General features: G+C 39.5%; 1 protein-coding gene across 1 annotated transcript in view; it reads right to left on the bottom strand.

Annotated features, from left to right (window-relative positions):
* Nucleotides 1-66: 66 nt before the first annotated feature.
* Nucleotides 67-23854, bottom strand: part of LOC100023549 (zinc finger protein 260-like) — a 29379-nt gene continuing 5591 nt past the window's right edge. The window contains exons 3-5 of the mRNA XM_016426966.2: nt 6587-6713; nt 5455-5550; nt 67-2729 (exon numbers count right to left, since the gene is read on the bottom strand). Of these exons, the coding sequence (XP_016282452.2) occupies nt 652-2729; nt 5455-5550; nt 6587-6713 (2301 nt within the window). The 3' untranslated portion in view covers nt 67-651. The remainder of the gene's footprint in view (nt 2730-5454; nt 5551-6586; nt 6714-23854) is intronic.

Genomic DNA, 23854 nt, shown 5'->3' with positions numbered 1-23854 from the left:
TTTCACAAGAAATCGGTTGGACACACAATATTGCTTAAAAAGAAATATGACTTAAACCACATGGTATTTCTGGGACATTGAAGGAATTTTTATTTCTCTAAAGAGCATTGTACATTTATATTATTTCATTAAAAATAAACAAGAGGTAAAAAAAGAAGAAATACATGTTAAAGTTTCCTACAATCATGGTTTGTCTAAGCCTTCCTTCCAATGTGAAGATTCTGATGTTGAGGAACTTCTCACTCACAGCAAAAGGCATGTCCCTGGAAGCACATTCCTAAGGTTTCTCTCCACTATGAATCTTCTGATGATGTCTGTAAGTAACATGATCTGTGACTGAAGGATGGAATTCCCACGCTGAATCCATATTCAGCTTGTCCTCAGAATGACTAATAAAGCTTTGTACCCAATTTCAAAGCTGATTTCTATCTAGTATGAATTCTCTCATGGGAAATAAGGGATGACTGTTTTCAGAAGGTTTTACATTGCTTACATTCATAAAGTTTTTCTCCAGTGTGGATTCTCTGATGAACAACAAGAGATGAGCAATCCTTAAAAGGGTTACCACAGTCATGTCATTCATAGGGTTTCTTTCCAGTGTGGATTCTCTGATATAGAACAAGATTGGAGCTGTGTGAAAGTCTTGTCACATTATTTATATTCATCAGATTTCTCACCAGTGTGCATGCTCTGATGCCTAGCAAGATTATTCTTCCGTGTGAACATTTTACCACACTGTTTACATTCATAAGGTTTCTCTCCAGTGTGGATTCTCTGATGAACAACAAGATGAGAATGGTTGTTAAATGGTTTCCCACAGTTATCACATTCATAGGGTTTCTCTCCAGTGTGGATTCTCTGATGTATAACAAGTTGGCCACTCCGTAAGAAAGCCTTTCCACATTCTTTACATTCATAAGGTTTTTCTCCAGTGTGGATTCTCTGATGAACAGCAAGAGAAGAATGGTTGCTAAATGGTTTGCCACAGTCATCACATTCATAGGGTTTCTCTCCAGTGTGGATTCTCTGATGTATAACAAGTTGGCCCCTCCATGTGAAAGCCTTTCCACAATGTTTACATTCATAGGGTTTCTCTCCAGTGTGGATTCTCTGGTGTATAACAAGTTGGCCCCTCCGTAAGAAAGCCTTTCCACATTCTTTACATTCATAAGGTTTTTCTCCAGTGTGGATTCTCTGATGAACAACAAGAGAAGAATGGTGGCTAAATGGTTTGCCACAGTCATCACATTCATAGGGTTTCTCTCCAGTGTGGATTCTCTGATGAACAACAAGTTGGCCCCTCCATGTGAAAGCCTTTCCACATTGTTTACATTCATAAGGTTTCTCTCCAGTGTGGATTAGCTGATGTCTAGCAAGATGGGAGGTTCTTCTGAAAGTCTTTCCACATTGATTACATTCATATGGTTTTTCTCCAGTGTGGATTAGCTGATGTCTAGCAAGATGGGAGCTTCTTCTGAAAGTCTTTCCACATTGATTACATTCATAGGGTTTCTCTCCAGAGTGCATTCTCTTATGAATATCAAGATCGTTCCTATGTGACAAAGTCTTTCCACATTGATTACATGCATAAGGTTTCTCTCCAGTGTGGATTCTCTGATGTTGAGCAAGTCTGTCTGGTCTTGGGAAAGTCTTTCCACATTGATTACATTCATAAGGTTTCTCTCCAGTGTGGGTTCTTTGATGAACAACGAGGTCAGACTTGCGTTTGAAATTCTTTCCACATTGATTACATGCAAAAGGTTTTTCACCAGTGTGGATTCTCTGATGTACAGTAAGACTGGAGTTCAACCTAAAACTCCTTCCACATTGTTGGCATTTATAAGGCTTCTCTCCAGTGTGGATTCTCTGATGTGAATTAAGATTGCTGCTCTGTCTGAAAGTCTTTCCACATTGTTTACATTCATAAGGTTTTTCTCCAGAGTGGATTCTCTGATGTCCAACAAGATGAGATTTCCGTTTAAAAATCTTTCCACATTGTTTACATTCATGAGGTTTCTCTACAGTATGACTTCTTTCACATACAATAAGGGATGACTCTTCACTGAAAGTTTTACTACATTCAGGATACTCATTAGATGTCTCTCTAGCATGAATATTCTGAAGGGAAAGAAGGGATAACTGTCGCCTGAAGGCTTGCCCACATTGCATACATTTATGCAGCTTTGTGCTAGTATGAAATTTCTGTTTCTTAAAGGCTTTACCACAGTCATTACATTCATAATGTTCCTTTCCATTTTGAATTTTCTGGTTGTCAGTGAGCTCTGAGCTATGACTGAAGGCCTTCTCAACTACATTATGGGTATAAAGCATTTCTCCAGCATGACTTTTCTGATGTGTAATTAGTTCTGATTTTAAATTGAAAGTCATTTCACAGTTATTACATTGATAGGTTTGTAGCACTGGAGACTTCTCATGAGACTCAACAAACTCCACTTGATCAGTAAAGCATTCCCTATATTTACCATCCTGAGAAGAGTCATTGCCTGAGATAATTTTCTTATGCTGAATTAAAATGGAATATTGCCTGATACTCTTTCCATTTTTATCAAATTCATGGTGAACCTTTTGTGTTTTTTGTATCTTGAAATCAGAGACACAGATTTGTTTCAGACTCAAATCACACTGACCATCATTCATGAATCTTGGCTGTTGTGACTCTTCTCTGAATTTTGCAGTAGTCTTTCTCACTTCAAGGTGCCTCTCTTCATCTGAAGGAAACAAAGAAAGGCATCCATGAGGACAGATACACATATAACCAAAGAGATAAGCTTCTGTCCACTGACAGAAAGTAAACTTATTGATCATTGATTTCCCTGACAAAGAGAAGAGACTGTAAAATCCCCGGGTTGGATTAATCTACAGAACGTTCCATATACAACAATGCTGGAGCTCCATACAAAACTGCAACACCAAGCGGTACTACTTTCTCATTACATTCCCACTTTGGGCCATGAGCTCACAATGTCTGAATAAAATGACCTGCAGCTGAGACTAAAACTCAATCCCTTAGAATAGGCACGCTTTCTTCATAATACTAGATGCTCCTTCTACACTAAACTTTCTTTTTCATAGGAAAATGAATTTATTATAACATTTGAGCTTGCTTATATTTTGTTTTCTCCCCAAACTTTCCTTTCTATCTTAACATCAAGGGGTGGCAATGAGGGTTAAGTGACTTGTCCAAGGTCACACAACTAGGGATTTTCTGAGGGCAGATTTTAACTCAGGTCATCTTGAATCCAGACTTATCACTCTATTCACTCTGCTACCTAGTTTTTCGTCACATGTTCATATGTCAGCACCCATCTCAGCTATACAGACAATCCAATTCCGGGGGAATAAAGTGAGGAAGAGGAAGCCTCTTGTTGAGGGTGAAGGAGAGTGCAAAATCTGGCTTGAAGATTGACATGAAAAAAACAACCTAAGACCGTGGCAACTGGTCGCATCAATTCCTGGGAAATGGAAAGAAAAGAATGGAAGAAGGGTTTGATTTTATCCTCTTGTGCCAAAGATTACTGCAGGTGGTGAGTGCAGTCATTAAAACACATCTTCAATAGGTGAAAAGCTCTGGTACATCTGCATGGCCTATTAAAAAGCAGAGACATCACTTTGCTGACAAAGATCCAGGTAGCCAAAGCTAGAATTTTTCCAGCAGTCGTGTATGGCCTGGAGAGTTGGACTGTAACATGAACGTTGAGCATCACAGAATCATCACTTTCAAACTGTCATGCTAGGGAAGATTTCTGAGAGTCCCTTGGACAGCAAGAAGATCCAATCAGTCAATACATAGATAAATGAATTCAAAGGATTCACTTGAAGAAAAAATACTAAAGTGGTATCTTAAGTATTTTGGCCATTTAATGAGAAAGGAAGACTCACTGTAAAAGACCCTGATATTGGAAAAGATTAAAGGAAAAGGGGATGAAGCGGGCTGGAGGGGATGGCATGGATAGTGTCATGGAAACAATGAACAGGAACTTGGACAGGCCTCAAGAGAGAATGGAGAATAGAAGAAACTGGCATGGTCCATGGGGTCGTGAAGAATTGGACAAGACCGAACAAGTGAGGCTGACAATAATCATTTTGAGTTCCAACATTTTTGAAATTCAAATGTACCCAGGATCTTCAGTCTCCCAGTCTGGCTCTATCCACTGAGCAACCTGGCTGCCCCTCCACTTCACTTTCAATCCTCTCTTCCCCTACTAATGTAGCTTATGGTTCTTCCTGTTTCTCTTTATTGATCAATTCCATGTATCATTACAGTCATTCTTTGTCAGTGCCGTATCTTTAGCTCAGAAACACTTCTGGTCTGGGGTAGCAATTTTCAAGGTTATACCAAACTTTTCTTCTATTGGATTCAAATCCAAACATGTGGTATTTGTGGCCCCTCTGCCACATATTGATACTCATTTCATTGTTTACCATGACTATAAGCAGAGTTTAGTTTTCCTGGGGATACTTTTTATGTTATTTTTTCTTTTCTTGTCACTACGACAACAGATTGAGAGCCAGGCTTGGAGATGGGAGGTCCTGGGTTCAAATATGACCTCAGACACTTCCTAGCTGGGTGACCCTGGGTAAGTGACCGACTTAACCCCCATTTCCTAGGATGAATTTTAAATTTCCTCCATCTTGCTTGGTTTGGCACTGAGGAATGGACACACCGACACTAAACGGGCATGTGCTAGGTAATGACAAATCAGAAGCAACTAACTCTCCTACTTGGCTGTCCTAAGCCAACCTTGAGCCACCATTGGCACATGTGAGATGCTGGAAATGAGGTAGAGAACAGCCTCTGGCATTCTCATGACTTCCTGTGGAGAGGGTAGAGCCAGTTCTATCCTGGAACCCCAGCTTGGAGGAGCCCCAAAGAGAGTTTCTCTTCAGATGGGTCACATGAGTGATAAGGACTAATTCCCTTCTCTGTCTTGGCTCTCCAAAGCCTTAGACACCTGCCCTGGCTCAGCCTGAGCCAGAGCGGTTTTGGGGTTAACCTCCCTTTCCTTCTTTCCCTCTCTCTACCTCTAATAATTACTTCCTCCTGTTGTAATTAAATCACCTTTAACTCCATTCTGACTTGAGTGTTTCATTTTAGGATTTTATAAGTAAAATCCTTGGTGACCTATAATTATTATACTCAGTTTCAACCCCTAAATTTAACCATACACTAGTTTTTACCACTCTTCTGCCTTGAAACCAATACACAGTATTCATTCTAAGAAGGAAGGTGAGGGTTTAAAATAAAGATTCAAAATAATAATAAGAATGACAGCTCATAATTACACAATGTCACATACATGCCCCAAACTTGACCAATGTTATCTCCCTTGCTCCACCTGGGAATCCTAGGAAGTAAAGGCCAATTGATTCCCAATTGTTTGTAGTCACTTCCTCTGATAACACAATTCATAAATCTGATTCCATGTCACTCACCCAGACGGGAGATGCTTGGGCCCTTTCCCTCCAGCATCCATGGATCTCCCCCTTCGTGAAAATGGAAGAACCAATCTTCTCTGGGAACGGGAAGACCTGGAAAGGATGAGGACAGAAAGTCACTTGTTGTTTTGTTGTCTTTAGGGAAAGGGGGCCATACAAGATCAGGACACCTCATGGATCATTTCCATGGTATTGATCATTGGGAACTTTGGTGGACGATGGGAAGGAGGTAATCAGGGAGCCAATTTGGGATCATAAAATTCCCTTTTCTCCTCTGCTTTCACAGGATAGGTTGACTGCATGAATTCTATTATCTAGAAATTAATAATCAATACATAGTTTCATGGTGTGTGGCTTGAACATGGATTCTAAAAGTCCCGAGTCCAAATCCATTCTCAAATACCTACTGGCTAAGGGTCTCAGGCAACTCATTGATGCTCTCTTTGCCTCTATTTCCCCAATTGCAAAATGAGGATGTATCTTATCTAACTCACAGGGTTGCTTTGAAAATTAGATAATATTTAAAAAGAAGTTTTTAGCATCATATCTCACATATAGAAATGTTTATTTCCTTCTCTTCCCACCATGTATAATGGAATTTTGGGTAGCTATGAAGGAAGAACAGACATCCTGGCTATGCTCAGCTTTTGAGAGTAAGACTAGGAGCAGGGAGGTATAATTTAATGTGAATTATCAAAAAAGAACCCTCCAAAGACTAAGAGAACCCAAAGAGGAAGGGGCTTTTTGGGGAGGTAGGAGGTTCCCTTCAGGGTCCATCTTCAAAGAAAAGCTGCATGAGCAGGGTTCAGATACTCGGCAGACAACATTCGTGCTCAGGCAATAGTCAGACTAAATGGAACCCCTGAGATCACTTCTTCAGTCTGAGATTTTCCAACTGTTGTTTGGTTTTTGGACATGAAGATCCCACAGTTGATACTTTGTAGGATCAACACTGCAAAGACCTTTTACAGGAAAACCAGAAAACAGGATTATCTGTCCTAGGAGACAAGAGATCAGCATTTTGGCCTTACTAATAATTGATAAATGCTAAAAACCTTGTACACCGGGGAGGGAATGAAGACAGTGCCTTGAGGGTAGATTCAGAATTACCAGGGAACATCATCCTTACCCAGGAAGAGCATGTTCTCAGCATTCTCCAGCATCACCTCCTTGTACAGCTCCTTCTGACCAGGGTCCAAGAGGCGCCACTCCTCCTGGGTGAAGTCCACAGCCACATCCTGGAACGTCACCAAGACCTAAACCACCAAAAGGCAGAGGCACAGAGCTGAAGGAGACCTCAGAAGTCATCTCATAATGAGGTCATTTACTTTTATTAGGAAACTGAGGCACAAAAAAGATTCCCTCCAAGCTCACCCCCTCATGAGTGTCCAAGCCAGCCCTTCAACCCCAAGTCATGAGAAGCCCAAGAGAATACAGAGAAATTTTTCATATGGTCAGGTGAAAGGACGTTGAGAAATGTGTTTCTACCTGTGGGGGCTGACGAGTGATGTGTCCCATCAGGGATGTAGGAGGGTCCAAGCCCAGAAAAGATGATGTCAAATCTCTTTCCCACAAGCCAGCCAGGAGTGATCAGCCTGGGTGTGGGCCAGCAGCAGCCCCATCCCTGGCAGCCAGCACAAGCCTTGGAGGCAGCTGAATCAACAGTGACTTCCAGTCCCACCCACAGGCTAGAAGGGGCCAGGCAGTGGGTCAGAAGCCCATCACTGAGGCCCCTTTGCTGGCACTGGGTGCAGGACTCTGCTGGGTGGCCCCTCTGGGGACCTGGGCCCCAGGCCTCAATTACAGTCCAGGATGAGCAGGATGTGGAAGCAAGAAATTGAGAATGATTTTGTAGCAGGAGTTTGGAGCAGCTGAGTGATGACCTGTCAGTCAAAGGAGGGTTCTATATGGAATGTGACTGGGAAAGGCAGTTGGAAGCCAGACCAGCTGTTGGTTGTTCCTTTTGGCTTGAGAGAAGGAAGAAGGCTGTTTTTCTCTTGGTTTTGAAGACAGAAGAAAGGACAAATTCAAGATCTCGCTCTATCTGATTTGCTCTGTTGTGATAGTGACTGAACTTCCAGACCTGTCAGCCATTTCTCCCAATTGAACCATATTCCACCATCTTCCAATCTGACTCATCCTAGTGATAGGAACCCCCAAAATCCTCTTTCCTTCCATTTCCTTATCCTGCCATGACTTCCCCAATAAACCCTTTATTTACGATAGAGAAGAGAAAAAGTATTTCATTTGAAACATCATAAACTCACCCCTGAGTTGATTTAGAGAAACCAGAAGGAGAATCACCAGGAAGGGGGGAGGCAAGAGGGAGGAGGGAAACGTAGAAGACAGAAGAGAACAGCCTGACCTCTAGTTATCAATTACCAATCAAAATAGTCCCTCATTACAATTTATTCCAATTTGGCCCCCAGACTGACTGACCTCCCAATCCCTAACAGCAAAGATGTCCAAGCAAGTGATCGTGGGGTTGTTGTGCTGAAAGCTATCACAGGCTACTGGATTTATAATATCTTATACAGGCAAATGACAAATCTGGTTGTAGATTCTGTGGAATGTATAAGCAATGCCACTATGTTCATAGTCCAGATGCCGTTTCAAGAAGAAACCTTCTCTGGCAAGTTCTGACACAGATCTCCATCATTTCCATGGCTGCAATACAGACTCTGACCTACCTTAAGAACATTTACCTATGTGTGATCCCTAAAACTACAGCACAGATCATGGTAGTAGATACAAATGTGGAGACATTGGTTAACAACATGTTTGAAGAAGTTCTGAAGGCAAAAAGGCTAGATCACACAAACGATAAGGAAAGTGGTCAGGCAGACAATGCACCTAAGGAGAAAGACAATAAGGCCAAGAAAGCAAAATCCAGTGCACAGGGCAATGACAGTGACAAGGACAGTAAGACAAACAGTGAAGCTGAGAAAATCTTTCCACTCAAAAACATTTCCAAGATTTCTAACACAGCTGGTGTGTTGCACTTAAAGGTTCAGAGGCAATTTACTACCCAGGAATTAGATTCCCTGAAGAAAAGGTTTCCAAAGTTTATTGACGAGCCCTATAAAACTCATAAGGAGCTGAAAGGTGCTTTCCGAATATTTGAACCCAGTTTTCAGGATGTGGATTTTCTTTTGGTAGAACTTTTTAGCCCCCATGAGCATTGTCAGTTCATCCATAGACTAGGTCAGAAACTGCATTGACAAGTTGGCCTACAGAGGGGCAAAGGGAAGACTTTGATTTCCCTAATGCCATCAGCATGATCTATCTAAGGAAATGCAGGGAGGACTGCTCCAAGCCATAAAAATGTATGGCTCAAAACCAAATTCATGGGAAAAATTTGACATACTGATGCAAAATAAAGGACAACATCCAGTTTCCTTTATTGATCACCTTTCTGAGTGATAGAAAGGGACATGGAAGAGTCTGTAAGCCACGTTAGCAGATAATTTCTGAAGGGATGCACACCACACTTCAGAAATTTTTTCAAACATTATTTTCCTAGATATGATACAGTGAGTTTAATTGAATTATGAGATGCTGCGACATATATATTTGAAAGTCACACAGAACAATGTAAACAGGTGGCAGAATTATAGCAAAAATTGGAAGAATCACAGAAAAATTTAAGAGACAAGGAAATTGAAGAAATTAAGAATTTGAGACTTCCGGTCAAGATGGCAGCTTAGAGAAAGCTAAAGTTCAGAGCTCCAGAAACCCTTCTTTACCGATCTCAAACTGAATACTCCCAGGGCACTGAAATTCAAAACAAACAACAGAATAGACCCCGGGAACACTCCTCCTGGACCTGGATCAAAAGGTACAGCCCCCCAAAAGTCAGAAACTGAGATCACTCGGATCTAAGGGGTAGGCAAAATGAAGGTCCCAGGACACATACCCCCAACCCACAGTGCTGAATCTGAGGCAGCAGCAGGAACCTCAGGGCAGGGAAAAGGGCCTCGGGAGCCGGCTATTCTGAAGGCCACATCCTGAAAACAATCTGACCCAGTTACGGGGGCACCCAGACAGCAGGGAAACGAGAGAGATGGGGGGAGCCTGTAGCCCCCTGATCAGATCCTTCCATGTGAGTCTCACTGAAGGTCCCTGCCCCAGGGCATACTCAGTTTGAGGTTAATCCTATCACCAGCCCTTGGAGCTCTGGGAAGCCATGGCCCCTCCCCCTCAGAGTGCAGGCGCCTCTGACCAGCAAAGGCATTGAAATACATCTGAGAGTGTCAAGCCAGGCTCAGAGCATAGAAGTAAGGCAACAGAGAAGCATCGGGAGGGAACTGAGGAGGGTAGTAACACCAAAACACTGAAACACCAGCAATTCCGGGCTTCGTGGGGAAGACAGACAATCTGCCTGGGGCTAAAGCCACTGAACACCAGACAGATAACAGAAGAGCCAGCCCCCCTGACTTAGATAGAGATGGCAAACACCACAGAAGCAAAAAAGCTTCAAAACAACAGGAAAAACAAGAAGGGGGCAACTTTGGACACATTTTATGGAGCAAAAATACAAAATACAGAGGAGATAGAAGAGGAAACACAAGCAAATGCACTGAAACCTTCCAAAGGAAATGGAAACTCTCCACAAACTTTTGAAGAATTTGAATTAAAAATGATCAAAAAGATGGAAGCCTTCTGAGGGGAAAAGTGGGGATTAATGCAAAAGAATTTCACACAACTACAAAACTGGTTTGACCAAACTGAAAAGGAAAACCAGGCTTTAAAGGTCAGAATTAAGCAACTGTAAGACAACAAGCAGGTAAAAGAGCAAGAATCAATAAAGCAAAGCCAAAAGATCAAGAAATTAGAAGAGAACATAAAATATCTCACTGACAAGGTGACAGACTTGGAAAATAGAGGAAGAAGAGATAATTTAAGAATAATTGGACTACCAGAAAATCCAGAAATAAACAGCAAACTCGACATCATGATACAAGATATAATCAAAGACAATTGCCCAGAGATTCTAGAACAAGGGGGCAATACAGCCACTGAAAGAGCTCACAGAACACCCTCTACACTAAATCCCCAAAAGACAACTCCCAGGAATGTAATTGCCAAATTCCAAAGCTTTCAAGCAAAAGAAAAAATCCTACAAGAAGCCAGAAAAAGACAATTTAGATATAAAGGAATGACAATCAGGGTCTCACAAGACCTTGCAAGTTCCACTCTGAATGATCGTAAGGCATGGAACATGATTTTCAGAAAGGCAAGAGAGCTGGGTCTTCAACCAAGAATCAGCTATCCAGCAAAACTAACTATATATTTCGAAGGGAAAGTATGGGCATTCAATAAAATAGAAGATTTCCAACTTTTTGCAAAGAAAATACCAGAGCTCTGTGGAAAGTTCGATATCAAAAAACAAAGAGCATGGAATACCTGAAAAGGTAAATATGATGGAAAGGGAAAAGGAGAAAATTGTTATCTTTTCATTTATCCAAACTCTCTTCTATAAGGACTGCATTTATATCAATCTAGATATATTAATATATGGAAAATATAATATGTAAATAGGGGGGAAAGAAAAATCAAATAGAATAATCTTTATCACACAAAGATTCACACGGGAAGGGGAGGGGAAGAAAACTCCTATAAGAAGGAGAGGAAGAGAGTTTTTACTTAAACCTTACTCTCAGGGAAATCAACTCTGAGAGGGAAAAACATCCAGATCCATTGGGATCTTGAATTCTATCTTACCCAACAAGGGTAGGGAGAAGGGAAAACCAAGGGGGGAGGAGGGGAGGGAAAACAAAAGGGGAGGGAAGGAGAGGGGGGAGTGGGAGGGAACAAAAAGGGAGGGGCAAGAGAGGGAAACATATCAAGGGACGGGACAAGGGGGACTGATTTAAAGTAAATCACTGGATTAAAAGGTTAGAGCTAAAGAAGAAAGGTTAGAATTAGGGAAGGATATCAAAATGCCAGAGAATTCACAAGTCACAATCATAACTTTGAACGTGAATGAGATGAACTCACCCATAAAACATAGATGAATCGCAGAATGGGTTAGAATCCAAAACCCTACCATATGTTGTCTTCAAGAAACACACATGAGGCGGGTAGACAACCACAAGGTCAGAATTAAAGGATGGAGTAAGACCTTCTGGGCCTCAACTGATAGAAAAAAGGCAGGCGTTCCAATTATGATATCTGATAAAGCCAAAGCAAAAATAGACCTGATTAAAAGGGATAGGGAAGGTAATTATATTTTGTTAAAAGGGACTTTAGATAATGAGGAAATATCACTAATCAACATGTATGCACCAAATGGTATAGCACCCAAATTTCTAATGGAGAAACTAGGAGAATTGAAGGAAGAAATAGACAGTAAAAACAATATTAGTGGGAGATTTGAACCAACCATTATAAAATTTAGATAAATCAAAAAAAAATAAATAAGAAAGATGTAAAAGAAGTGAATGAAATCTTAGAAAAATTAGAGTTAATAGACATATGGAGAAAAATAAATAGGGACAAAAAGGAATACACCTTCTTCTCAGCACCACATGGCACATTAACAAAGATTGACATACACTGTAAATCTTGAAATTTCTCAGACTTGTGAATGTTAAAAATTTCCCCATCAGGGAATTCTCAATTGGAACAATTCCCTACTGGGAACATTCCACATTTTGACAGTGAGAATTCTACTTGGATCAGAAATGGGAGGACCTCTACTCCAGCCCTACTTAAGACTGCTTTAGGGGAGAAAACTCCTTGCTAAACAAGGAAAGTACCCATACTTATAATGAGGCAAAAAGTTCTTTAAGCCACGCCTATTTTTAGAAGTAATACAAAGGAATGCTAAGTACCTATTAAAGGTCAGGCAACTTGTAAACTTGCCAGGAGCAAAGAGGTGAAAACTTATTCAGAAGTTTTTTTCTGGTTCAAACTTACTAAAGGGATTAGTCGACCCAGCAGTAAATTCAGAATGGGTTGTCCTTTGGAAAACGTCTACTGTGATTGGTAGATGTAAGGACTTAGGGGAGGTGACATAGGAGAAAACCCCCTATATAAGAAAGAGATTCTCTTGAGAAGAGATCTCTTATGAGGATCGCTTGAAAAATCCTTTGAGGGAGATCTCTTATGAGGAATCCTTTTGGAAAATCCTTTTGGAGAATCTCTTGGGAGAGGCTCTGGAGAAGGGAAGCTCTTGGAGGACAATTTCTTAGGAGGTCTTGCTGGAGCTCCTCTGAGGGGACTCTGTCCCTCTGGAGACTCTTGAGAAAGGCCCTTTGAAACAGTCTCTGGCTGGAAGGCTCTTTGAGGAGGACTCTGGCTGGAACTCTCTCTGAGGAGACTCTGTCACTAGAATCCTTGCTTAGACAGACCTTGTGGTGAGTGATAAAAGACTGACTGACTGATCTCTCTCTCTTAAAACTCAAGTCTAGGCCATGTTGGCTTAAGGCCCTTCATATTTATTTCCTTTTTCTTACTCTTTCTCTCTTTCTTTAATTCCTCATTGTATTATTAATTAAATTCTCTATAAAACCCAGTTGACTTGGGTATATTCATAATTGGGAATATTTCCCTGGCGACCACCTTATATTTGATTAAAAACCAAGACACTGTAGTGAAACATATTTTCTGCGGTCACAAATTTATTCACCCACTCTTATATCTGCTATAATTTATATCTTCCACTATTTTACTCACTACAGTTTTTAACCTCAACCATTTTAACTGCCACAGTTTATGACAGACAACTATTTTAAATTCTACAATACCAGGTCACAGAAACATGGCATACAAATACAGAAAAGCAGAAATAATAAATGCAGCCTTTTCAGATCACAAGGCAAAAGAAATAATGATCAGTAACGGTACGTGGAAAACAAAATCAAAAATTAATTGGAAATTAAACAATATGATACTCCAAAATTGTTTAGTTAGAGAAGAAATCACAGAAACAATTAATAATTTCATCAAGGAAAATGACAACGGCGAGACATACTTTCAAACCTTTTGGGATGCAGCCAAAGCAGTAATCAGAGGTAAATTCATATCCCCATGAGTGCATATATTAACAAACTAGGGAGAGCAGAAATCAATCAATTGGAAATGCAAATAAAAAAACTCAAAAGCAATCAAATTAAAAAACCCCAGAAGAAAACCAAACTAGAAATCCTAAAAATTAAGGGAGAAATTAATTAAATCAAAAGTGATAGAACTATTGATTTAATAAATAAGACTAGAAGCTGGTACTTTGAAAAAACAAACAAAATAGACAAAGTACTGGTCAATTTAATTTAAAAAAAGGAAAGAAGAAAAGCAAATTAACAGCATCAAAGATGAAAAGGGGAACATCACCTCCAATGAAAAGGAAATCAAGGCAATCATTAAAAATTACTTTGCCCAATTATATGGCAATAAATACAGCAATCTAGGAGATATGAATGAATATATACAAAAATACAAACTGCCTAGACTAACAGAAGAAGAAATAGAATTCTTAAATAATCCCATATCAGAAAATGAAATCCAACAGGCAATCAAAGAACTCCCTAAGAAAAAATCCCCAGGGCCCAAGGGATTCACAAGTGAATTCTATCAAACATTCAGAGAACAGTTAATCCCAATACTATACAAACTATTTGACAAAATAAGCAAAGAGGGAATTCTACCAAACTCCTTTTATGAAACAAACATGGTACTGATTCCAAAACCAGGCAGATCAAAAACAGAGAAAGAAAATTACAGACCAATCTCCCTAATGAATATAGATGCAAAAATCTTAAATAGGATACTAGCAAAAAGACTCCAGCAAGTGATCAGAAGGGTCATCCACCATGATCAAGTAGGATTTATACCAGGGATGCAGGGCTGGTTCAATATTAGGAAAACCATCCACATAATCGACCATATCAACAAGCAAACCAACAAAAATCACATGATTATTTCAATAGATGCAGAAAAAGTCTTTGATAAAATACAACACCCATTCCTATTAAAAACACTAGAAAGCATAGGAATAGGAGGGTTGTTCCTAAAAATAATAAACAGTATATATCTAAAACTATCAGCTAATATCATCTGCAATGGGGATAAACTAGATGCATTCCCAATAAGATCAGGAGTGAAACAAGGATGCCCATTATCACCTCTACTATTTGCCATTGTACTAGAAACAGTAGCAGTAGCAATTAGAGAAGAAAAAGAAATAGAAGGCATCAAAATAGGCAAGGAGGAGACTAAGCTATTGCTCTTTGCAGATGACATGATGGTCTACTTAAAGAATCCTAGAGATTCAACCAAAAAGCTAATTGAAATAATCAACAACTTTAGCAAAGTTGCAGGATACAAAATAAACCCACATAAGTCATCAGCATTTCTATACATCTCCAACATAGTTCAGCAGCAAAAACTAGAAAGAGAAATCCCATTCAAAACCACCTTAGACAAAATAAAATACCTAGGAATCTATCTGCCGAGACAAACACAGGAACTATATGAACACAACTACAAAACACTCTCCACACAACTAAAACTAGACTTGAGCAATTGGAAAAACATTAACTGCTCATGGGTAGGACGAGCCAATATAGTAAAAATGACCATCCTACCCAAACTTATCTATATATTTAGTGCCATACCCATAGAACTTCCAAAAAATTTCTTTACTGATTTAGAAAAAACCATAACAAAGTTCATTTGGAATAACAAAGGATCAAGGATATCCAGGGAAATAATGAAAAAAAAATACAAAGGAAGGGAGCCTTGCAGTCCCAGATCTCAAACTATATTACAAAGCAGCAGTCATCAAAACAATTTGGTACTGGCTAAGAGACAGAAAAGAGGATCAGTGGAATAGACTTGGGGCAAGTGACCTAAGCAAGACAATATATGATAAACCCAAAGATCTCAGCTTTTGGGTCAAAAATCCACTATTTGATAAAAACTGCTGGGAAAACTGGAAGACAGTGTGGGAGAGATTAGGATTAGATCAACACCTCACACCCTACACCAAGATAAATTCAAAATGGGTGACTGAGATGAATATAAAGAAGGAAACTATAAGTAAATTAGGTAAACACAGAATAGTATACATGTCAGACCTTTGGGAGGGGAAAGACTTTAAAACCAAGCAAGACATAGAAAGAATCACAAAATGTAAAATAAATAATTTCAACTACATCAAATTAAAAAGCTTTTGTACAAACAAAACCAATATAACTAAAATCAGAAGGAAAGCAACAAATTGGGAAGCAATCTTCATAAAAACCTCTGACAAAGGTTTAATTACTCAAATTTACAAAGAGCTAAATCAATTGTACAAAAAATCAAGCCATTCTCCAATTGATAAATGGGCAAGGGACATGAACAGGCAGTTCTCAGCCAAAGAAATCAAAACTATTAATAAGCACATGAAAAAGTGCTCTACATCTCTTATAATCAGAGGGATGCAAATCATAACAACTCTGAGGTATCACCTCACACCTAGCAGATTGGCTAACATGACAGCTATGGAAAGTAATGAATGCTGGAGGGGATGCGGCAAAGTAGGGACACTAATTCATTGCTGCTGGAGTTGTGAACTGATCCAACCATTCCGGAGGGCCATTTGGAACTATGCCCAAAGGGCGCTAAAAGACTGTCTGCCCTTTGATCCATCCATAGCACTGCTGGGTTTGTACCCCAAAGAGATAATAAGGAAAAAGACTCATACAAGAATATTCATAGCTGCGCTCTTTGTGGTGGCCAAAAATTGGAAAATGAGGGGATGCCCTTCAATTGGGGAATGGCTGAACAAACTGTGGTATATGTTGGTGATGGAATACTATTGCGCTCAAAGGAATAATAAAGTGGAGGAATTCCACGGCGACTGGAACAACCTCTAGGAAGTGATGCAGAGCGAAAGGAGCAGAACCAGGAAAACATTGTACGCAGAGACTGATACATTGTGGTACAATCGAAGGTAATGAACTCCTCCACTAGGGACAATGCAATGTCCCTGAACAATCTGCAGGGATCTAAAAAAACACTATCCTCAAGCAGAGGATAAACTGTGGGAGTAAAAACACCGATGAAAAGCAACTGCTTGACTACAGGGGCTGAGAGGAAGTGACTGGGGAGAAACTCTAAATAAACACTCTAGTGCAAATACCAACAACATGGAAATGGGTTCGAACCAAGAACACATGTGAAACCCAGTGGAATAGTGCGCCGGCTATGGGAGAAGTGGTGGGAGGGGGGCGTGGGGAGGAAAAGATAATGATCATTGTTTCCAATTAATAATGTTTGTAAATAACCAAATAAAATAATGTTTAAAAATTAAAAAAAAAGAATTTGAATAGTTAAAACATATCCCAAATCTGTTTATAAGCAATGAAAAGTGCATACAGATATTAGGCAATGTTTTTTCTGTCATAAGACAGGACACCTGATGAAAGATTTTTCTAAAAAAGAAATATGAAGTTAAGAACAACAAAAGCCCACAAATAAAATACAATAAGCAAAAATCCTACTTGTTGTGAGCATTGTACGTTGAAATCCACTCAACATGCAACAGATTTATAGGGAAAGAAAGATGCTCTAAAATCAGGGACTAAACCCAAATATGCAGATATGGTTAGGAGAGAACTATGAAGCCAGGATTATAATGTATTTAGTTTGGCACATGGAGATAGAGAAAATAGTGAAAGACAGACTGCTGTTAAACTTAGGAGAAAACAAATAAGAAACAGTGGAAAAGGGATGCAAGAAACTAAATCTGTGAGTGATGAGAAATGTAAACCAAGTAACAAACTACATGACAGGCAGAGACAAGTAGTAGAGCTTGATGAAGAAGTTAAAGACATCATTTCTCAAATAACAACAGAGATAGGAGACTTAGGGGAAAAACTGTAGAGTAACCACACATCAAAAAAGTAGAAATCAAGTCAAAACATTCTTTGAAAACTTTTTTCAGTTCAGATTGGGCACAGGGATTGAAGTTTGTAATAGAAAAAGTCACATAAACTCAAGCAGGAGTTAGAGAGAGATACAGAGAAACAAAATGTCAGTTCCCTGCAGCAAAATGACTGTAACAGAAAATCAAAGCATGAGTTTACTGTTACCAACAAGGTTACTGTTAAAGGAGATGTAAATGATTTGGAAATATTCAGAGATTTGCACAAGAGACCAGAAAACTCAGTTAATTCTTCAAATAGCTATATGGCACCGATCTCCTTAGAAAAAACATATAGTTTGAATCCTAAAGCTAAAAGTTTCCATCCTACAGTGACTCAGTTAAAAATACAAAATTTAATGAAAATGAAGCTGACATTACATTTGAAAATAATAATCATATTCTGAATAATGGTGGTGAAATCAAAGTTAAATTTGAACAGATGAATGGAATGACAGATTTAGCAACTGATAGAATAACCAAGGATTCAAATGACAGACTTGAAACCCACATTCTAAGTGGAAGAGGGGAGTATGACCAAATAAAATTATATGAGATTAACCATAGGTATGATTTGAATTCATTTTCCAATGAAGTAGAAGATATAGTACAATTAACCTCAGATAAAGATCTCATAGGAAATTATTTAAATCAAGATTTAGCTGGTTCAACTTATAGCTGGCAGAAGCTACACAGCCAGAAACATATGTATAGAGTACTGTGGGGAAGAATGAAGGCACACATCTCAGTGATGCAGGGGAAAATGCAGATATACTAAACTTATTTCCAGAAGATAACATCATAGAGGGAGAAGGTTCTATCTCTACACAGTCAAAAGAGAGTGAACATGAACAAAAACTTCAGATGGATGATAGAGTAGAACCTATAAATTTTAGCAACAGCATTGCATGTCTGCAATAATCTAACTCCATACAATCAAGTTTACCACCTCAGAACATGAATCTAAAGCTTATCAATGAGAAACAACCAGAAACAGATTTGGGAAATATAAAAGTTGGTGACACGGGGTTAAATCAACATAGAAAGCCAGAGTTAATATCTGACCCAAGTTTACATGTCCCTGAACAAAATCCAATGAATAACATAAAGATTACAGAATTCAGTGACCCAGAATCAGAAACTGAGTCAGAGGGAATGCCAGACAGTGTAATAATAATGGACCAAGTTAGTAATTTAGAACAAATACCTTATGGATTTTATAAGGTTTATGAGGAAGTGGACAAATAAGGGGATGTGTGGGACACAAATGAGAAAATTGAATACCTGAAACTAGAACAATCAAAATCTTATCAATATGATGATGATGATGATGATGATGACATCTTTGGGCACAGAACAAGTTGTATACCATTGTGTGAATCCTAAAATTTCTCAGACGCTATCTTGGAACATTTGGTTAAGGTTATCCCCCACTTAAACAATGGAGGTACTTGATCAGGGATGTATTGGGAATTTTACATTATTTCACCCATACTTAGGCATACTTTAGGGGAAGATAAAGTTGTAAAACTCCTTAATCAACAATGAAAATGTACTTAACTCATACTTACAGTGAGGCCAAAACCTTAAGCTAGGTCTATTTTTAGCTCTAATACAAAAGGGTGCTAAGTACCTATGAAGGTCAAATTAATCACTAAAAGGTCAGGCAACTTGCAAGGGGCAAGCTTAGCAAAGAAGTGTGAAGTACTCAGAAGATATAATCCACCCAGAGAAGGTGAGAACTAAAACCTAAGAATGGGCAGTCCTTGCAAAAAGTGTCTACTGTGATTGGTAGACTTGAAAATTTAGGGGAGGTGACACAAGAGAAAATTTTCTTTAAAAGGAAGGAGCTGGAGGGCTCTGGGAGTTAGTTCAGCTTTGGAAGCTGAATTGGAGGTCAGGAGTCAGAACTGGTCTTGGAACATAGTTCAGGAGTTGAGGATTTCAGTGAAGAATTGGAGTTTTGCTTGGGACAAATCTTGTGGTGAGTGATTAAAGACTGACTTAGTTTCTCTCTTAAAGAGAAAGGCCTAGGCCGTTGGCCTATGTCTTAGACTTTTCCTACTATTTCCTCTTACTCTGTCTCTTTCCCTTCCCTTAATTCTTTCATTTATATTAATTAAACATCTCCATAAAACCCAGCTGACTTGGGTATTTCATATTGGGGAATTTTCCCCATGGTGACCACTTATTTTTGATTTAAATCAAAACACTAAAAATTATCTTTACAGTTTTGGCCACTCAAAGTCTTGAACCCATATTTTCGTGGTCACAATTGGAGGAACTCTTTGCTAGATTAGGAGTTGATAATGAAGAAGACTTTATAGAGAAATTGAATTACATGGCTTATACAGATACTGATTATGAATAGGAAGGAGGATATTAAAGAACATATTAAAAACAAACTGGAAGGGAGATAGATATACAATTTTATATCTATTCTCTAACTTTAAAAAAATATGACAAATACCATTCATGCAGTAACAGTGAAACCAAGATTAGTTTGAGTTCCGTAGGGTAGCATACAACACAAAACCTTATGAGAATAAAGACTAGTCTGAGGTATAAAAAGAAAACATTCTGGGAAAAGAACAACTATGCAATTTAATCACAACAAAAAAAATTCCTAAACTATTAGCAGAAACCTCCAACTTAATAACTATGACAAATACAAACATCATAGTAATAGAAGATGGAAAACATCTAGAATGCTATTGAAGCATAGATTCACATTGGAAGAATTTGTTATCAAAGACTTTCATACCAACTTAGAGATGAGAACTGAAACAGGTTACCCATATCTCTTAACCTTCATCCTAAAACTAAATCTCTACCAGGGGAAGGAAGAGAGGGAGAGCTTATCATGAAGATATTACCTCATAGTTTCAGATATCTCATAAGAACCAACAATGTAGTCATGTCATCAATGAAGATATATACAAATGACATCTGATAAAAAAAAAAGCCCTAGTCATAAGCAGCAACACAAATAGCCCTAGGGAAAAAAATCAATAATAATCCTTGTGAATGAAAGTCTATGAATGGAAAGCTATGAAAGGAAAGCACACGAGAGTACATATCAACAGAAAATAGAGACAAGAGAGCATTGCACACGTTAAAATGATACCAGAAAAGCTCAACTAAAGCAAATAAAAGAGCTCTGGAGAGAAATACAGCCAGTAAAACAGAGAAAAAAGAAATATGCATTTTCAAAGATTAGCTCCAAAGAGAAGTCTCTCCATAATCTATACAAAGGCTCTGCAAACAAGAGTAACAGCAAAGAAAGGAACAAAGTTAATTCAAATGCAAACACAACTCCGTGACCAAATGAAATACATTATATCCAAATTCTATGTCCAACACAGAACTAAAAGACAGCAAATAAATCCTCTTGTGAAAATTCAAACATCAAAAGATAAGAAAACTTCAAGTCCATATTCTTAACCTAAATCTAAGAACTTATACATTATGCACTCAAGAAGATGATCCTATGTAAAGCTTATTTCCACACATGAAGAATAACTAATGAATCCTGACAAGCACTCATGAACAATTCATAGCTTACTTCCATGCACAGAGAAAAATTTCAATCTTACACACATGCACATATAAGAACCTTAAACAAATGCGTGTTCCTGATTGCTCCAGTATGTTCCTGAATATTAAAGGACACAGGACTACAATCAAGAGCGACAACAGACAAAATGGGGCATGCAGCACAGATGAAAAGAGAGACCAAGACACAGAGTTTCTACAATTAACATCAATGGAAGGACTTTGAAATGTTGGACTTGTGATCATGAGGTTATGTAAGAAGGCAACATACATGTTAACTTCCCATGAATACATACACATGCTAACAAAAATTCACACTGATATTAATTTCTGTGGAAAATTCAAACAGACAAACATGTTTCTTCTCTGCATAGTTTGCACAGAAATCGAGAACAATGTACATGGATGTACATATGTAAATCTGTATAGGTACAACATGTACATGAAGATGCTAATGTACTAACAAGCTGACTATATTAGGATAATGTATTGATGTTCTAATGACTAACTATACGGACAATGGTTCCAAGTCTAAGGGAAGTAGAGACAGACATAGATCCACTGAAGTACAGAAGTTAGACTGTATTATGATTTTAGGTTAGCAATTGGTAGTACTAGAAATCGTACTTAGTTGAATTATAGACATTAGGAGAGAAGACAGTTACATGTTCAAAATACGGTTGGAATTGTGTAAAATGGTTACATGATTTGTTATTATGTTCAAAACTAGGTTCATGTAAATCCCTTCCTTACCTAAACCCGTTTCCGATACCCAAACTTAGCACAGAACTGCATAGACAGAATAGCTAAGCGAAGATTAGGGTTTGTTGCTTTGGGAGGGTAGAGGAATATTTAACAGAGTAAAGGCTTAAAAATGAGATAGCTGGAAATGTAATATATCTATGTACCAGGTAAGGACCATTAGCATAAGATGCTGGTGCCATCTTCTTCCAAAGCCTAAAAGGGAGGATATTGTGCAAGTGAGAAATTGAGAATGGTTTTGGAGCAGCTGAGTGATGACCTGTCAGTCAAACGAGGGTTCTATTTGGAATGTGACCGGGAAGCCAGACCAACTGTTGGCTGTTCCTTTTGGCTTGAGAGAGGGAAGAAGGCTGTTTTTCTCTTGGTTTTGGAGACTGAAGAAAGGACAAAGTCCAGCTCTGTCTCTGTCTGTCTGTCTGTCTGTCTGTCTGTCTCTCTGATTTGCTCTGTTGTGATAGTGACTGAACTTCCAGACCTGTCAGCCATTTCTCCGAATTGAACCATATTCCACCATCTTCCAATCTGACTCATCCTAGTGATAGGAAACCCCCAAATCCTCTTTCCTTCCATTTCCTTATCCTGCCATGACTTCCCCAATAAACCCTTTATTTACAATAGAGAAGAAAAAAAGTATTTCATTTGAAACATCATAAACTCACCCCTGAGTTGATTTAGAGAAACCAGAAAGAGAATCACCAGGAAGGGGGGAGGCAAGAGGGAGGAGGGAAAAGTGGAAGCCAGAAGAGAACAGCCTGATCTCTAGTTATCAATTACCAATCAAAATAGTCCCTTATTACAAGGAGCACAGAAGAGCCAGGGACAGCGGGGGTGCAGGCTTCCTGCTTAGACTTCCAGGTTGCCAATCAGTGCTAGTGTTGGCCTGCATACCAAGCCAGCCGTGACTCCACCTCTTATCCTGTGATGTCATCATGGAAGGAGAGAAGCCTGAGCTCTTGTGGCCCTCTGCGGAAAGGGAATCAAAGACGTCCCTGAGGATTTATTCTGAAACACTTCTTAGATCTCCCTTTCAGGACTGAATGCCAAATCCCTTGTGAAGAGTCCAAGGGCCCATCAGGATGGATGAGCTCCCAACAGCTGGCTCCTGGAGCTGCTGCCATCGCTGGTAGCAGTGGAGAAGACCGAGGAAGGCCCTCTTGACTCAGTTTCTCCTACAGGGCCAACTGAGGCCTCTCTCTGCCTCTATCTGGACTGAGACTGAGCAGGAAACTTTCCGAGAGCAAATTCCATTTCTCTGGCTGCTCCCCATCCCTGTTGCACTCTCCCGCCTTTGGGGCACCTGCACACTGCTGGACGGCTCTTTCCCATGAGGGCTTCTGTCCCTCCTCAAGTCTCCTCCCTTGTTCCTGCCCTGTTTCCCATCTCCTTCCTGGCTCTTCTCCTTCCAGGCCTGAATCTGCTCTCTGAGATGGCCTGGACGTGGCTGCTGCACTTGTCCTGCTCACATGTTTACCTTCAGTCTGGGCTTTCCTTGTACCTTCTCCTGCCTCCTCTGGGGATTCCTCACCAAAGGGCCCTCCCAGGGCACATTGAGACGTTCCTCCATGACTCTCTTCTTTCTCCTTTAAGGAGGGGGATGGGGAAAATGGGGTGGGATGTTTGGAAAGGAAAACTGAAACAAGTTCTGGACTTTCTGCCACTGAGTTGGAACAAACAACAGTGGGAATATTAGAGAGAGAGTATATTGACAAGAATGACAGTTGGTGGGGGAAGGGAAACTGCGAGGGGCAGTTGGTTTTGTGATTCTGCACTTCCTTCCTAGTCCTGGAAGTAGAAGGTCTCTCTCCCTGTTTTTGGCTAGAAGTACTCTATTCTGGAATTTTCCAACCGTGTGCTCTCCCTGGAATCTTGTGACCCTGTCATCTACACAAGGACTTAAGGGAAGCAGTTTGAACTGTAAGGCCACTCTTTAGGGGTGTCAACCCAAAGAGACAGGCCCACCAGCTCTGAAGGTCAGAACTTTCTTCCTCTTGATGTCTACTGCTAAGACTTTGAACATAAGAAAGCTAGCACAGATATAACATAGCCAAGAATAAGAGAAACCCTCCACCAGCCTGTGAGGCCTGGCCTCAGCTCAAAAGCTGAGAGACTCAAACCTCATCTAGGGAAATCCCTCTTCCCTCTTCCCTGTTATCTCCCCAATCCAAACTT

The sequence above is a fragment of the Monodelphis domestica genome, chromosome 4 (assembly GCF_027887165.1).
Source record: "Monodelphis domestica isolate mMonDom1 chromosome 4, mMonDom1.pri, whole genome shotgun sequence".
NCBI lineage: Eukaryota > Metazoa > Chordata > Mammalia > Didelphimorphia > Didelphidae > Monodelphis > Monodelphis domestica.
Note: the sequence above shows the minus strand (reverse complement) of the source record. Positions and strands in the feature narration are given on the sequence as shown.